At 40.2% G+C, this 17,296-nt stretch overlaps 1 protein-coding gene and 2 non-coding genes across 5 annotated transcripts in view; all 3 read left to right on the forward strand.

Moving 5' to 3' along the window:
• pabpc4 (poly(A) binding protein, cytoplasmic 4 (inducible form)) overlaps window positions 1–17,296 on the forward strand; it is a 37,017-nt gene that overhangs the window by 12,193 nt on the left and 7,528 nt on the right. For 2 of the 3 annotated variants that reach the window (XM_070899053.1, XM_070899054.1), the window contains 7 exons: window positions 3,261–3,376; window positions 3,891–4,030; window positions 5,475–5,569; window positions 9,398–9,535; window positions 11,057–11,152; window positions 13,357–13,629; window positions 16,850–16,940. In XM_070899053.1, the coding sequence (XP_070755154.1) occupies window positions 3,261–3,376; window positions 3,891–4,030; window positions 5,475–5,569; window positions 9,398–9,535; window positions 11,057–11,152; window positions 13,357–13,629; window positions 16,850–16,940 (949 nt within the window). Of the gene's footprint in view, window positions 1–3,260; window positions 3,377–3,890; window positions 4,031–5,474; window positions 5,570–9,397; window positions 9,536–11,056; window positions 11,153–13,356; window positions 13,630–16,849; window positions 16,941–17,296 lie in introns of those variants that run through there. The other variant, XR_011596532.1, reaches the window with a different exon arrangement.
• LOC139280448 (small nucleolar RNA SNORA55) lies at window positions 10,046–10,178 on the forward strand. The gene has a single exon (XR_011596700.1). It is a non-coding gene; the product is annotated as a small nucleolar RNA SNORA55 (small nucleolar RNA).
• LOC139280447 (small nucleolar RNA SNORA55) lies at window positions 14,832–14,964 on the forward strand. The gene has a single exon (XR_011596699.1). It is a non-coding gene; the product is annotated as a small nucleolar RNA SNORA55 (small nucleolar RNA).

Consider the following 17,296-nt stretch of genomic DNA (forward strand, 5'->3'; position numbering starts at 1 on the left):
CTTGCTCTTAACCGTACCGTGATTTTCACCAAGTTGCTGCATTTGTACATAATTGCCAATTATACATGCCATAAAAAGTTACGTCTAGTAATTATCAGTGTAAGTATCCTTTTAACGATGTGATAATTGTTAATAGCTGCTAATCAACCTCTCTATCCCAGAAAGTGAACAATTAGGAATGTGGAGTCTCATTCCTTGAGGTTGTGAATTGTTTTATTCAAGAAAGAAAGACTTGCATTTATATTGCGCTTTTCATGACTACTGGACGTCTCAGCGCTTTACAGCCAATGACATGCTTTGGAGTGCAGTCACTGTTGTAATGTGGGAAACATGGCAGTCAATTTGTGCATAGCAAGCTCCCACATGGGATATTTTACATCCAAAATGTCTTTTGTTTTACTTTCCTTTTCTGTCTTCTCTTTCTTTCCAATCTTTCACTTTTTATTTCTCTTTCTATACCTGATTTGACATTGAATTCACCCACTCTATAATTCACCTTCCATCTAAGTCCTTCCTCTAGTTATTTATCTGTGGCTCAGTGGGTAGCACACTTGCCTCTGAATCAGAAGGTTGTGGGTTCAAGTCCTACTCTAGGAACTTAAGCACAAAACTCTAGGCTGACACTTCAGGGCAGTGCTGAGGGAGTTCTGCACTGCCAGAGGTGCCGTCTTTCGGATGAGACGTTAAACCGAGGCCCCGCCTGCCTTCTCAGGTGGACGTAAAAGATCTCATGGCCACTATTTTGAAGAAGAGCAGGGGAGTTATCCCCGGTGTCCTGGCCAATATTTATCTCTCAATCAACATAACTAAAAACAACAGATTATCTGGTTATTATCACATTGCTGTTTCTGGGGGCTTGCTTGTGTGCAAATTGGCTGCTGTGTTTCCCACATTACAACAGTGACCACACTCCAAAAAGTACTTCATTGGCTGTAAAGCGTTTTGAGACGTCCGGTGGTCGTGAAAGGCGCTATATAAATCTGAGTTTTTTTTTTCAATCCTTTAATCTCATTGGTTAAGGTGATACCTTGTTTGCTCCGTTATTCACCAAGGTCCCAGATGCCTTGTGACCCTCACTGCGTTGTTACCAGCTTGCACTTCCAGCAACTTTGTGGGCAAATGTTTTTTTAAACCTAAATGTCCAATTGTAAGTCTAATTAACTGGGCACACTCCAGCTAAATCTGACCCAATGAGTTTTTGTTTGCATTTGTATAGATTTACTTTTAAGACCAAAATGCATTCTTGTTTTCATTTATCAAGTCCATGGTACTGGAGGTGAACTCTCAAGTTTTTAGGCCGTCATCCAGATCCTAATGCCTTTTGCATTTGGCTTTTATTTTTAAAGGCACGTGTCTACAGGAGAACCATTTAGTTCTCATCAAAAGCACATGAAAGTGTCGTGCAAGTTGTGGCTGTACTGGTATTTAGACTCCTTAACCTCTTCTCCCCTGTCTCCACCACACTCGCCTCCAACAACGAGTGTGAGGAGCTCATGGACTTCGTTGTCTCAAAGATTGAGACCATCCAATCAGTTGCCTCTGCGAGTTCCCTTCCTTCACCTAGCCCACAGGGCCAAACTTCATCTGAGGCTCCCACCTGCCCTAGCCCTAAACTCACATCTTTCTCCAGTTTCTCTTTGATTTCTCCAAGCTCATCTTGTCCATGAGACATACTTCCTGCTTCCTTGGCCCTATTCCCACTAAACTGCTGACCACCCAACTTCCTTTTTTGGCTCTCGCGTTAGCCGACATTGTTAACGGTTCTCCTCTCCTTCAAATCTGCTGTCATCACCTCTCTTCAAAAAACCAACCCTTGACCTCACTTTGCTTGCTAGCTATCGCCCGTCTCCAACCTCCCTTTCCTGTCTAAAGTGATTGAACGTGTTGTCGCCTCCAAAATCTGTGACTATCTTTTCCTGAATTCAATGTTTGAATCCCTTTAATCTGGTTTTCACCCCTGCCACAGTATCGAAACGGCTCTCAGCAAAGTCACAAATGACATCCTTTGTGACTGTGACAAAGGTAAACTATCTCTCCTTGTCCTTCTCGACCTGCCTGCAACCTTTGACCACTCCATCCATCTCCAATGCCTCTCCACCATCATCCAGCTGGGTGGGACTGTACTCGCCTGATTCCATTCTTATCTATCTAATCGTAGCCAGATAATCTCTTGCAATGGCTTCTCTTCCCACCCGCATTGCTATCTCTGGTGTCTCCCAAGGATCTGTCCTTGGACCCCTCTTATTTCTCATTAATATGCTGCCTCCTAGCGATATCATCCGAAAACACGGAGTCAGTTTCCACATGTACGCCGATGACACCCTGGTCTACACCTCCACCACTTCTCTCGACCCCCTGCTTGGTATCTAAATTGTCAGACTGCTTGTCCGACATCCAGTGTTGGATGAGCAGAAATTTTCTCCAATTAAATATTGGGAAGACCGAAGCCATTATCTTTGGTCCCCGCCACAAACTGCGTTCCCTAACCACTGACTCCATCCCTCTCTTTAGCATCAATCTGAGGGTGAACGAGACTGTTCGCAACCTAGGTGTCATATTTGACCCTGAAATGAGTTTCCAGCCACATATTCGCGGCATAACTAAAGCCGCCTTTTTCCACCTCCGTAACATTGCCCGCCCCTGCCTCACCTCTTCTGCTGCCGAAACCCTCATTCATGCCTTTGTTAGCTCTAGACTTGACTACTCCAACTTGCTCCTGGCTGTCTTCCCACATTCTACACTACCTAAGCTTGAGGTCATCCAAAACATAAATTCACGATCACCCATCACCCCCTGTGCTTTCTGACCTACATTGGCTCCCGGTTAAACAACGCCTTGATTTCAAAATTCTGATCCTTGTTTACAAATCACTCCATGGCCTTGCCCCTCCCTATCTGTGTAATATTTTTCAGCCTCACAATCCCATAAGATGTCTGCGCTCCTCAAATTCTGCCCTCTTGAACATCCCTCATTATAACTGCTCAACCATCGGCGGCCATCCGTCAGCTGTTTGGGCCCTAAGCTCTGGAAGTCTTCTTGAAACCTCTCCACCTCTCTAAGTCTCTTTCCTCCTTTAAGATGCTCCTTAAAATCTACCTCTTTAACCAAGCTTTTTGGTCATCTGCCTTAATTTCTTCTTTTGTGGCTCGGTGTCAAATTTATCTGCTTTGTCTTGAAACACTGCTGTGAAGCGCCTTCGGATGTTTTACTACATTAAAGGCGCTATATAAATAAAAGTTATTATTATTTCTTCTCTTCAGGTGGTATGTGATGAAAATGGCTCCAAAGGATATGCATTTGTTCACTTTGAGACCCAGGATGCTGCAGATAGAGCTATTGAGAAAATGAATGGCATGTTACTTAATGATCGGAAAGTGTGAGTACTTTAAAACTGTAGATTGTTAAATCATGGTTTTAATGTGTATGCTGCCAAACCTTGGAAAGTGCTGCTGATATCTTATATTAAACTGTAATTCATTGTAAGGACACTCTATCCTTCTCCAACGTCTCTCCACCGTCATCCAGCTGGGTGGGACTGCACTCGCCTGGTTTCATTCTTATCTATCTAATCATAGCCAGAGAATCACCTGCAACGGCTTCTCTTCCCGCCTCCGCATCGTTACCTCCGGTGTCCCCCAAGGATCTATCATGGGCGCTCTAAATGGAGGAGTATTACATTGTGGAGGAGAAGAAAGGGAATGAGGTTGTACTGAGCGGTTCAGTTGGGGCCTAAGCCATCAAACTGTTACAAACTAAATGATAGTTCACTTAGTTATTTGTGTATTTTCAGGAACAGATATGTGACCTCAAGGACCAATCTCTCTATGGTTCATGGAAGCTTTTGCTTGATTTTTGAAATTCACTAAATATTATATAACTCTTTAATTTAGATATGTCGGCCGTTTTAAATCTCGTAAAGAGAGAGAGGCTGAACTCGGTGCAAAGGCAAAAGAGTTTACCAATGTTTACATAAAGAACTTTGGTGATGATATGGATGATGAACGACTCAAAGAAATGTTTGATAAATTTGGTGAGTGGATCTCTGGTAAAATTGTGGTTTGAGGTGCAGATAGTATGAACAGGTCGTGCTGTATTTATATTGTCCAATCCCACGAGAGCGGTGATATTATCTACAATACTCCTCTCCAGGACTGTCCAAGTGTCATGGGTAGTATTTTCATTTATCTTTCAAATTATCTAATTTGCCTTTAAACTTTGAAGATCTCAGCACAGTGCTTGAGCATTCTTTCGTGCCAATTTGATGATCTGAATTTTTCCTGTTTATAATTAAATCCTCTCAATGGTCGTTTTCCCCGTTCTTCTGAATTCCTGATCAACTGCTATGCTGTGGGATGATGCTGAGTGAGGCCAGATGCCTTTCCACAGAGAGAATGGATGTTTAACTTCTTCCATATGTCTCCCAGTGAGCAGCATTGACAGAGGCCTGAACTCAATTGTACTGCAGGTGGTCCTGGTGCAGGACATTAGAGGAGAGAATATTGATATTCTTTCTTCAAAGAAAACCATGGAGTGATCTCTTTTTGCTGGAAGCATTCTGTGTTCACTTCAGTGATTTATACGGTGAGTGTATTTTTTGTAAGTGGGGAGAGTGATAAATATCCAACTTTAACAATCGAACTTTCATTTTTTTAAAGTCACAAGGAATGAAACTTGAATTACAATATTCAGCTTACACATTATGGTTTCCTTTATTTTCTCTTCTCATGATTCATCTTCTTTCATACTGTTAAATCTATGCTGCAATAAAACATGATCAATTTCAGTATTATTGGAGACAGTGTTTTAACCTTTTAAACACTGAAATGCAATCATATTACAATTCTTCAGTTTACTTTGAGAATAGCATAGGAAAGTGACTTTTATGCTTCCATAATTGCCACCGTCACAACCATTGGCATTGAAAACAATACTCAAAAGTTTAAAAATAAAAGGTGTTCTGTGCTGATGAAATTGACTAAAGCAACACCCTGAATGAGGCATAGATAGTGCTAAACAAAAGATTGCACACAAAATATGAAGACTTTTTATTAAAAAGAGAGATATAAAGAAAATTCCGTACCTATTTGCCTCGCTTGCCTCTCATTGAAATGAATGGGACCTATCTAAATTTTGGCATACAAGTGGTGGTCAAACATGCTTAACTTTTTCAGATAATGTAATTGCATTCTGCTTTTTGAGACCCCCCAAAGACTTTGGGTGCCTTCTGGAGGGCACGGAGAGCTAACACACTCCAGTAGCAACAAAAAAATATTGACTGCAAAATGGATTGCAGATGTTAACCACCAGAGTACAGAGAGAGGGAAAGGGTGGGCAGGACAAATCTTCCTACCCCAGAAGGAAGCACTCGTGCTGCTTCTGTAAAGGAATGCTAATTCTATTTGCTGCTTAGTTAGTTTTCACATCTGTAGTCTGCTATTCATCTATCCTTTTTCTGTTTCTCTTTGCCCTCTTAGGCAAAACCCTCAGTGTCAAAGTAATGACAGATTCAAACGGAAAGTGCAAAGGCTTTGGCTTTGTTAGCTATGAAAAACATGAAGATGCTTCCAAGGTGTGTATGGTGGTTCACGGGAGCTGTTTACTTTTTGGTCCAAGCTGGAAATGGATCAGAATATTTTTTGGCACGCACTTAGTGTGTAGCTATTTAGAATGCCATTTTTACTAGACAAAGTTAGTCAGTCACCAAAATGAATTCTCTGTGGATGAAGAACATAGAAACATAGAAATTTACAGCGCAGAAGGAGGCCATTTCGGCCCATCGTGTCCGCGGCGACCGACAAAGAGCCACACGGCCCTCGGTCAGCAGCCCTGAAGGTTACATATAAACCTATGAGCAATGACGGAAATGTAAAGAGCATCTGGCCCAACCAGTCCACCCCACACAACTGCGATACCCCGTGTATCGCAACATTTTACACTCCACCCCACCCGGAGCCATGCGATCTCCCAGGAGAGGCAAAAAAACGGATTAAAAACTCAGGCCAATTGGGGGGAAAATCTGGGAAAATTCCTCTCCGACCCATCCAGACGATCAAAACTAGTCCAGGAGATCCCTCTGGCCGTATTAGATTCCTTGAAGTACTTAGTGAAGTATTTGCGCCAGTCAACAAGAGGTTATCCAGCCAAATCCCACTTACCAGCTTTAAGTTTGTAGCCCTGCAGGTTGCGGCATTTCAGATGCTCATCCAAGCACCTTTTAAATGTGGTGAGGGTTTCTGCCTCTACCACCTTTCCAGGCAGTGAGTTCCAGACCTCCACAACCCTCTGCATGAAGAAGCTTCCCCTCAAATCCCCTCTAAACCTTCCACCAACCACCTTAAAACTATGCCCCCTCGTAATTGACCCCTCCACCAAGGGAAATAAGCCCTTGCTATCCACTATATCCAGGCCCCTCAAAATTTTATACACCTCAATGAAGTCTCCCCTCAGCCTTCTCTGTTCCAGGGAGAAACTGATTTCCCCAAACTAAAAATTTAATCTGGAAATGTAACTATGGTAAGGTGAAATAAATTGGTTTAAAAGTGAGGCTTTCCAAGATCTGCATTCTCTCAAATACTTTAGGTGCTGATAATTTTTTTCCAAATAAAATTTGAGGTTCTTTGAGAAGTAATTTTGATATTTTTATGAATTACATTCAGTGATATAAATGCTGATCTGAGAAACGGATTTTGGAATACAAAGTGAACTTTTATTAATGGGGAGAAGTGCTAACAATTCTGGTTTAACGTGTAATAATGGAAAAGAACAGCTAAAGTCAAGTGAGGCAGCCTGAGCTGTAAACATATTTGTACCATTAAATTTTACGAGCATTGTCTGATGTTAGCAAAGACAGGTAATGCAGTCCAAAGAAGGTTGCTGCTATAATGTAACCTAGATCAAGGATGTCAGACTTAATTTGATATGGACTCATATTCAAAATGATCTGAAACACCAGGGTCAGTATAATAATGCTTTGTTACAGAAGCAACGTCACTACATAAACTGTTTGGTTTGTTTTTACGATTTCACATAAGTCATTTTCTTCTCTTGCTCTCAACTCAATATTTTACTTCCTAAAAACTAATTAATCGCTGTGGACTCTTGTTGCCGAATACTGTTCTGTTTGATTCAGTGTCCCATTTTTATAGTTTTGGTGGAGAAGGCAGAGGATGTTGTGCATGGTTTGTGACTAGGTGACAATCTACGGCCATTAAACTAAAAAATCATCCAGAATATTCTAATATTTTTAATGTATGCTGGAAGGACAGTCTATTTTACTATCTTTTTTAGTATCTTTTTTTTCCCAGTTCGATGTTCTCAAAGCTTCTTTGAACGTTTCCTGTCTTGGATGCAGGAATGGCCAGTGCTAACAATTTTATGACTGTCATTGAATTAGAAGTAAGCCTTTTGGGTTGAGAAAGGGGCACATTACAACTATTGTTTGATTCACATCAAAAATAACTGGATAAAGCTTTTTTAAAAAATCATTCCATCTTTTGTAGTTGCAAGTGTAAATTACAACTTTTGCACAAAATGTGAATATTTCATTCATTTTGATGGACAATGCAATTATTTAATTACAAAAGCTAACTTTGTGAAAAGTTTATAAACATCTATTAAGTAGCTGAGCCACAGGGTCTTGGGTCAAATACCTGCACTATGCTTAGTCAGCTAATTTCAGCTAAGGCAGCAGTAGGATGCAACTATTGGCTTTAGTGCCCCTTTGTTTGGGAGGAGAAAATTGGCCAAGATTTCTACTGCTGATTGTTTTCCAGATGAGCCGCCTTGAAGTGCAGGTGAGGACTGGATTGTGCACAACCTGCAACACAGCCCATCATTAAATAACCTGACAATTGTCACATGAATAAGAAAAATAGAAAGACAGACCTTGCATTTGTATAGCGTCTTTCATAACCTCAGGACGTCCCAAAGCACTTTACAGTTAATTAGCTTGTAAAATGTAGTCATAGGAACATAGAAACTGCTAGACTAAAAAAGACCATGGTCTATCTAGTTTGCATTCTACCATCCTGATAGTCACATAATACAAAGCTAATGGAGTTGTTGACTAATCACAGCAATCAATCTTTATCAATGAGTCTACAACAGACCCAGACATGATGTAAGGAACACCCCTGTGGTGCAGAGCTTTGGGAATGATGGGCTCAAAGTCACCTATTCCTCCCAAGCATGCTACACTTGGCACATTATGTCTCAAATTACTCACACACTGTATCCTAAAATGTTATTTTTAAAGAAATCCATCTAATTTGCATAGAATGGATCAATACTAACTGCTTCCACCATCTCCCACAGAACCTGCTCCGTAGATTGACCACTCGTTTATTGAAATATTATTTTGGCAGATAATTTTGAATTTGCCCCCCCTTCAAGGTCGTGTCCTCTGATTCTACTATCTGGACTAGGTGAAATTCCTGGTCGACGTTATCCAGTCCCTTTATATCCTAAAAACGGCAATCTTATCACCCAAATCTTTCCAGTGAGCAGATGTCTAATTTACATAATCACTGTTGTATTGTAGGAAATGTAGTAGCCAATTTGTGCACAGCAAGGTCCCACAAACAGCAATTAAATATATGGACAGACCATCTGTTTTAAGTATTGGTTGAAGCCATATAGCCTACTTCTGCTTCTATTTCTTATGTTCTTATGTAAATGTTGGCCAGAACACCAGGAGAAGTCCCTGGCTCTTGTTCACATTGTGCCGTGGGATCCTTTACATTCACGTGAGAGGGCAGTTGGGCCTTCGGTCTCATCTGAAAGACGGCACCTCTAATAGAGCAGCACTCCCTCAATACCGTACTGATGTGCCAGCCTAGAATATGTGCTCACATCTCTGGAGTGAGGCTTGAGCCTATCACCTTCTGACTTGTGAGAGTGCTACCACTGGAACAAGGCTGAATAATAGCCCTTGGCTGCTGGTATACCAAGGCAAAGAGTTAATACCTTCAGGAGAATAGAGGAGAAGATTGGCAAGGAAGAGGAAAAAAATACTCCTATTATCTCTGATAATGTGGAAGTACATTTCTGAAAAAGAATAGTTGTCTTTATTTATGCTCTGTAGATTGCTCTCTGAATAGGCTTTGAGTTTAGATTTTTAAAATTTTCCTTCAAGCAGCTAATGTAATTCTTTAGAATGACCAACTAATGTAATTCCTTAGAATGAGAGAGTTTTAATGCACACTGCAGTATTTCAGCACTTGAAACATGCACTGTTACAATATGCCTCCATGGGGTTCATTTTAATCTAGCATTGTAATGTATAGTGCCCTTTGAGTAATCCTTGTCTACGTACACTGTAGTAAATGCTAAGTTTTATAAGTGTTCTTGTTTATACCATATAAATGTGTTGGTACTCTTTTCTTGTGTGTATACATAGGCTGTGGAAGAAATGAATGGGAAAGAACTGAATGGAAAGATGCTATTTGTTGGTCGTGCCCAGAAAAAAGTGGAACGACAGGCTGAACTGAAACGAAAGTTCGAACAGTTAAAACAGGAGCGAATCAGCAGATACCAGGTTTGTAATGGAGCTGTTTTGGGATGTCCTCACAATGCATAACCACTTTTGTAAGATACTCCTAACACTATTATTTGACACTTGTTTTCTGTTGAAATAAAAGAATAGAAGTAAAGAAAATACTTATTTAAAAATGCCCTGTAAGATAGACAAGTACATGGGTCATATAATGTCATTTTATTTCATTTAAGGTTGTTCTTAAGCTGATCTATCTGCTAATTGAATGAAAATCCCTTGCAATTCATTGAAGAGCAGGGAACCCATGTGTGTCAGTTTGGGGATAAAGTAACAGACAAACTGGAAATCTCTTGACTAATTTGCTGCAGGACACGTATTGCGTCCAGGAAATGCATTTCATTTCGGCTGTGTTAAAAATCAAACCAAATTATGGAATAGTTACTCTTTTAAGGAACATTAAATTACTGCTGTTTTAATTTGAGAATAGTGTGCGTGCAGCGTGCACACACACAATATACTGCTTTGTCCATATATAGATCTATATGTAATGTAGCGCCTTGTTCCTATAACCAGTTCTGATTGTACAGTGCAGACTCTGGAGGAGCTGTTGTGCCAAAGCATTGCTGAATAAATCCAGATGGGTCTCTTCTAAATTGAGGCTTGTCTCTACAACTTTGCAACAGACATTGTTACTTTTACAGAATAATTTTAGGATCTGTTTCTTTTTCTCTTTTCTTGGCAGCTGCAATTCTGTTTTTTGTGTGTGGGGCAGGCTATTCAATCGACCTATTCCAAGTTTCACAATGCATTTTGTTCCGTTCTGAATCCCATATACACATGCATAATCTATGCCAAGAGATTTGCTATGATGCACTCAATTTCAGAATATTAGCATCATCAAATTTTAAATCAACTTCTTAAGAGAGTTCCTCTTTGTACAGTTGGTACCCCGTTTGAAAATGAGCTTTGAGCTGCCAGGAACTGTAATTGTGTGTCGAGGAATGTGCACAAACCAGAACAGGACTAAAGGCACAATGAGATTTCTTGCATGATTTCCCAATATCACTCTGGCAGCTTTTCAATATTGGAGAGTTCCCAGTAAGTTCATGCCAGATTACTACAAAAGCATGCTAGAGAAAATACTAGTTTTAGAAATTATAGCTATTTAATTGTGATTTCCAGCCCACAAAAATAGTGAAGATATTTTGCTATTGTTGGCTGGTATAGAAATAGCTTTTTCAGTCCATAATTAATGTAGATTTGAAAAGTGGATCAGTCAAATAGGTAATTATAACTTAACACCTTACGATGTAATCTTCTAACAGTCACCTGCGCCATTTATTTGCAGAGCAGTTTCTGAGTTGGAATTCAAACTTTCTGGCTCCAGTTTGGTTTGTGTGTATTGGAGCAGTGATAATTTTATTGCATTAGGTTGGAATTATGCAGCATTTATTTAAGTGCATTTGTTTACCATTTATTTTCCTATTTTTCAGCTGCTAGATTTGAGAACATTAATTTGTGCAATAACTGTATGGTTACTGAACTTTATTAAAATATTTTTAGGGTGTGAATCTATACATCAAAAACCTAGATGACACCATTGACGATGAAAAACTGAGGAAAGAATTTGCTCCATTTGGTTCAATCACCAGTGCCAAGGTAAGTTTATTACTTAGTGGCTTACAAGGGTGGCCGGGGCAAGACAGCATAACAAGTAAGGGTAAAAATTGAAAGGGATGGTGATTGCCTTTTCTAGTTAAGCTTCACTTCAAAGAAAAAGTGTACTATCCAAAATGTTATGAAAGGTCAGTCTCCCTTAATGAGCTGTTCTCCAGTGCGCTGTTTTCAACAAGTCTGAGGAGCTCTTGGACTTCTTTGTTACTAAGATTGAGATTGTCTTCGGTCCCCACCACAAACTCCCTTCCCTAGCCACTGACTCCATCCCTCTTCTTGGCAACAGTCTAAGGCTGAACCAGACAGTTTGCAACCTTGGTGTCATATTTCATCTTCAACTGCCGATGCCATAAGCTCTAGAATTCCCTCCCTGACCCTCTGCCTCTTTACCTCACTTTCCTCCTTTAAGATGCTCCTTAAAATCTACCTGTTGGTCAGTAGCCCTAATATCTCCTTATGTGGCCCGGTGTCAAATTTTGTTTGATAATGGCTCTTGTAAAGTGCCTTGAGATGTTTTACTATGTTAAAGGTGCTATATAAATGCAAGTTGTTGTTGAGCAGTATTTGAAGCATAGATAGCTAGCAGGCATCTACTAAGCCATTTTTGTGTGACTCTTTGAATGCTTCCTTTAACACCTTTTCTCACACTCAAAGTTCGATATAAAAGATAGAGAATAAAATAAAGGATTCAATTAACCACCTTACTTCTGTTCTGATCCAGCCAATCAATATACTGTAAATGATTCACAATGCAAAATAATTAACTTTAACCTGAATGTGGCACCATACCCAGTACGGGGCCTGCCACACATGCCCGGCTCTTGTGCATTTAGCTGGTTCGGAGTCAAGCAAAGTGATACTGCTGCTTCTGGAGACAGAAATCATAAGTCGTTTCTGTATTAGAGAACAAGGCAGATAATATAGGTTAGGTTTTATGCGATTGAGAAAAAGGGAATGAAAGAGGGGAAGGAAAAGGGAGAATAAGTGGTTGAGGCAGGAAGAGAGCAGTGAACAGACTAGGATACTATATTTAAAACTTTTATGACTCTTTTGTCAGTATAATTTTTTGGAAGGTTGGCAATATCTCATCTACAGCAATAAAAACAAAAAATGCTGGAAATACTCAGCAGGTCAGGCAGCATCTGTGGAGAGAGAACCAGGGTTAACGTTTAAGTCAGAATGAAGGGGCATCAATCTGAAACGATAACTCATTATCATTTAACCAGCTGAGGTATTAAGGGATTGTAATGTTGAGAATGATAATTGATATTTGCCAGATACTGTTAAAGTTTTGTTTTCCTGTGAGCATTCATTCACTTTCAAATGGATTGCGATGGACCAACTTCAGTTAGTGCATGGAACACTCAGCAGCTATTTAGATGAGAGGAGACAATCATCTAACACATGCATTTATTTTAACCCAGTTCCCAACTATAAATAGAAAGTTTTTTTAACAGATTTCTACTGTGCAATATTATTTAGGCTGTTTATCTGCAAATGAAATCTAATTCCTTGTTAGAAAGTTGCAACTACTCCATAGGAAGCAGCCCAAAACTCAAATCTTTTAGAAGACAAGCCTCCACAAAAGGCTGAGATCCTTAATGCTTTAGTTTCTAAAATAATATATATATGGGCTGGAGAAAAGCAAGAGTTTATCTTTGGGATAGAATAAATATTGCTGCCTTTTAAAGTTTTTGTTTAACACAATGGCACGCCAGTCTTTTTTGAAGGGGTGGAGGAAAGTGAGAGAGTTCTGTTCTAATATTTTATGTATGCTCCCAAAATAATTCTGCTCTTTGGAAATGTGGGTTTATTTATTATATTTGTAGATTTAAGTAACTGAGAAATGAAAATATGTCAATGCCAAAAGCTGTTTCAAATTTTCTCCTTCAAGCCTCTATACACCTCAACCCACCTGACCCAAATTATGAGTGGGTGGGTGGTTTTCTCCCAAACCTCTGCCATGGATGACAATAGGCCACAAGGAAAGTATAGTCTCGGCTTTCAGTCATGACTGTTCTTTTCCACAACTATATAGCTAAGATTATAAATTTGGGTCATGCCTTTCCCTGTACTTGGTTCCTGCCAACAATTCTGTTGCTAAGATTAGAGACTCTTGAATGTTAGGAACTGCTTTGAATATTACCGCAACTTTGATTTAAGCATGTGACATTTTACTGTTTTTAAAGGTAATGCTGGAGGATGGCCGAAGCAAAGGTTTTGGTTTTGTCTGCTTCTCCTCTCCTGAAGAAGCCACAAAAGCTGTAACAGAAATGAATGGGCGTATTATTGGTTCCAAGCCATTGTATGTAGCTCTTGCCCAAAGAAAAGAGGAACGCAAGGCACATTTAACTAATCAGTATATGCAACGAATTGCAGGGATGCGGGCTATGCCAGCCAATACAATCATCAACCAATTTCAGCCAGCAGCAGGAGGCTACTTTATGCCAGCTGTACCTCAGGTGAGTTCCGGAGGGGAATTTCCATTGCCTTAACACCCCAACTCAGGGAGCTACCAGGACAGTACAGTTTGGGAAATCTGGTGGAATTTAGTTCTTCCAGATTCCTGCTGGTTTTGGGCCCTGCTGTATACCATGGTCAGGCCTAGATTGGGTGTTGAAGCTTCTGCTCAAAGCAGGATAATTAGCATATGCAAAAGGAGGCGGGGAAGAATCCCACATCATTTTCCAGCCCTTAGGCCCCCACCATCCCCAGTGAAACCTGGTGAGCAGGAGGTTAATGACGGACATACAGGTTTTAAAGGCAAGTTGCCCTTCTTGTAATCTTCTGGTGTTTTTTTTAACTGGCACTTAGGCTTCCATGAGCCTTGTGCCTGTTGCTTTTTATATTATTGTCCCACCAATACCATTGTTCACCAACAGCCTGGTGGGATGGTCTTGTGTCATTTTGCATCTCTCACACAGAGAATCCTTCTTAGACAGCTTAAAGGAGCTGGGCTTGAATATGATTCCTAATACGTCATCATACTGTCCTTCGTTGTTCCCATGCCACTGTTTTTCTCTGTATTTTACTTGTGTGTTATTGCATGTTTTTTTTTCTCTTTTCTTAAGACATTAAAACTTGCTGGGGTGAGGTTCTCTAGACACCATAAGTCCTCTGGTGCTTGACAGCCTACATAGGAAAGGGAGCATCACAGCTGAACCAGATCTGCTATGACTAGAGGTCTACACACATGTGCTTTCCAATAGGAGTTCCTGGATAATGAGCCAGTGCAGACATCGCAGGGGTTTTTCCTGTGTAAAAACTCCATTCAGTTTCTCTACCTCTTGCCAGTTTATTTGGGAGTAGTTGAAATCTCCTATGATTATTATTCTGTGTCTTTTACTCATTTCATAGATTTTCTTACATATTTCTTCCTCCACTTCCCATCACTATTAGGTGATTTGTAGAATACCCCTATTAGCGTGAGCAATCCATTCTTATCCTTTATCTCAATCCATTGGTACACAAATAGAGGAAATATTAGTCAGCTGGCAGTTACACATTTAACATACGGCACAAGAGGAGGCAATTTACCCAACACCAAGGTAATGAGTTACAGCTAAGGAAAAGCACATTTAACTATAGAAATAGCAAAGGTTTGTGCACATTGAAAATGTACTGTTATGTGGCTTTGTCCATATATAGGTCTATATGTAATGTAGCGCCGAGTTCCTATAACCAGTTCTGATTGTACAGTGCAGACTCTGGAGGAGCTGTTGTGCCAAAGCATTGCTGAGTAAATCCAGATGAGTCTCTTCTAAATTGAGACTTGTCTCTACAACTTTGCAACAGATATCAAGTTACTTTTCCAGAATGATTTTAGGATGTGTTTGTTTTTCTCTTTTCTTGGAGGCTGCGACTCATGCTGGGCTACGGCTCCATGAGTGCAGGCAGCCTTTCAGTATCTTCAAGTGGCCATTTTTTGTGTATGGGGCAGGCTATTCAATCGTGGGGCATCATAGGTGAGTCCAGTCCTGTTTTTCAACAAGTGTCATTGGAAAACACCTATAGATGAAATTTTCTTCTCCTTCTCTGGCCTTGCAGTGGTTGAGATCCACTCCTGCTGAAGACCATGCATTAAGATAGAGACCATTGTGAGTCTGTAATGCCTTGTAACACCATGCCGTGTAGTTACTTACCAGGCCAGCAGGACCCCACATTTCAGGCTGTTTATTATGGTCCATACAAGTCCATTCTCTTAATTCATAGTAGCCAAAAAGTCAGACTATTTAATGCAGGTATAGTATTGAATAATTTTAGGATTTCATATGGAAAGAATTTGGATTTATATAACACCTTATCACATCCTCAGGAAGTCCCCAAACACTTCACAGCCAATGTTTTTTATTTGAAGTACTGTCATTATTATGTACGTAAACATAACAACAACTTGCATGTATGTAGCGCCTTTAACTTAGTAAAATGTCCCAAGGGGCTTCACAGATTTGACACCGAGCCACATAATGAGATATTAGGATAGGAAAGAGGTAGGTTTTAAGGAACGTCTTACAGGCGAGAGGTGGCAAGCTTTAGGGAGCAAATTCCAGAGGAGAAAGGGAGGTTGGAGATGGGGGCGGTAGTTTGCAAGGACAGAGGCGTAAAGGTGGGTTTTTTTGAGGAGGGGATAAGGATGGCAGATTTGAGGGGGTGGGGGAGAGGTGGAGAGAGAACAGTACCAGAGGAGAGGAAACCGTTAGAATACAGCTAGCATGGGGACCTGGAAGGGAAGTTATGTGGTCAGCAGTTTAGTGGGACTAGAGTCGAGAGAGCAGGTCTCATGGATGAGATGAGCTCAGAGGGCATGAGGGGAGATATGAAAGAAATTCAAGTTCAGGGTTAGGATAGGGGGAAACTTATCAATTGTTTGGCAGATGTTCTAGAAAAGGGTACCTGAATCTGCTTGAATGTATTTGTTCTAAACCTGCTTGATATCTGCACTGCACCTGGGCAGCAAATGTTGAGTATAAAATCTGTCATTGCATGTGTATTTGACAGTAGGAAGTTTTTCCCTTTTGAGGAAATGAATACAGTGTTGACTTTGTTTTGTAGGGAGAGAAACTCAGTCATTTGCAGACGTAGCCTGATAGGGAGGGATACAACTACAGGCAAGCCAATGTAAAACACATTTGTATTGGACCAATCTTGTGAAATCCTGGAACAATTTTACAGCAGTCATTCCTTTCATTACATTACTTTCTTAACCATCTCAATCATTATGAATGTTTCACAGCCGTTACAATGTGTCTGGTCATAGTAACCTATATTTGGTTAAGCACTTTTTTTGCCCCCAAGAATCATCATCGATATATACAGTGCAACTACAGAATTAGTTTGTGCATGTAGCCTGTATTGCAGAATATAATGTCTAGAATACTGTCTAGAATATAATGAAAACATTCCATGTTTTAGGCCTTCTGGGGGGAGGGGAGTATTTTTCATACCGGTTATGATTTTTAATATTCTGCTTTTGGCACTGCATCAGTCAAATTACACTGGCACTAAGCCTGCAGTGAGTAAATTGATCAGAATTAGTAGGTTAAAGTTTATGTAACCAAGTTAGTAAAACAAAGAAACAGTGCGCTGATCAAGTGCCTAAGCAGTTGCTGAAAAACGTACGCAGTGTTAAAGCTGCAGAAGAAATGTATTGAAAGGGTAAAAAGGGTTCTGGTTTTGTTCTAGGCACAAAGTAGAGCTACCTATTACGCACCAAATCATATGGCTCAGATGAGACCCAGTCCACGTTGGCAACAGCAACAAACCAGGCCCCAAGGTAAGCATTGCAGCAGTTGCAGTTGTCATGATTACTTGCTTGAAATTTATTGTATGGTGTGTATGAAAAAGACATTGAATGTTACAAATCCATAAAATTCCAGGGACTGAAGATAATGTTTCTCACTGAAGGCTTTTTAAAAAAAAAATGGACTTTGTCACACTGCTAAGTTGTAAGAAACATTGTTTTTTGGCATTTTTAATATTAAAGCAGAGATTTTCCCAAAATTCAGTGAGTTAAAATGCAACACTTAGTGTGGTACTGATGCTTATGGATCAGGGAAATCTCACATTTGATCCCTTAGTTGATCTGAGGTAGTCTTCCCCCTCCATCCTTGTAGTGAGATTTTTTTCTAA

Source organism: Pristiophorus japonicus, chromosome 14 (genome assembly GCF_044704955.1).
Source record: "Pristiophorus japonicus isolate sPriJap1 chromosome 14, sPriJap1.hap1, whole genome shotgun sequence".
Classification (NCBI taxonomy): domain Eukaryota; kingdom Metazoa; phylum Chordata; class Chondrichthyes; family Pristiophoridae; genus Pristiophorus; species Pristiophorus japonicus.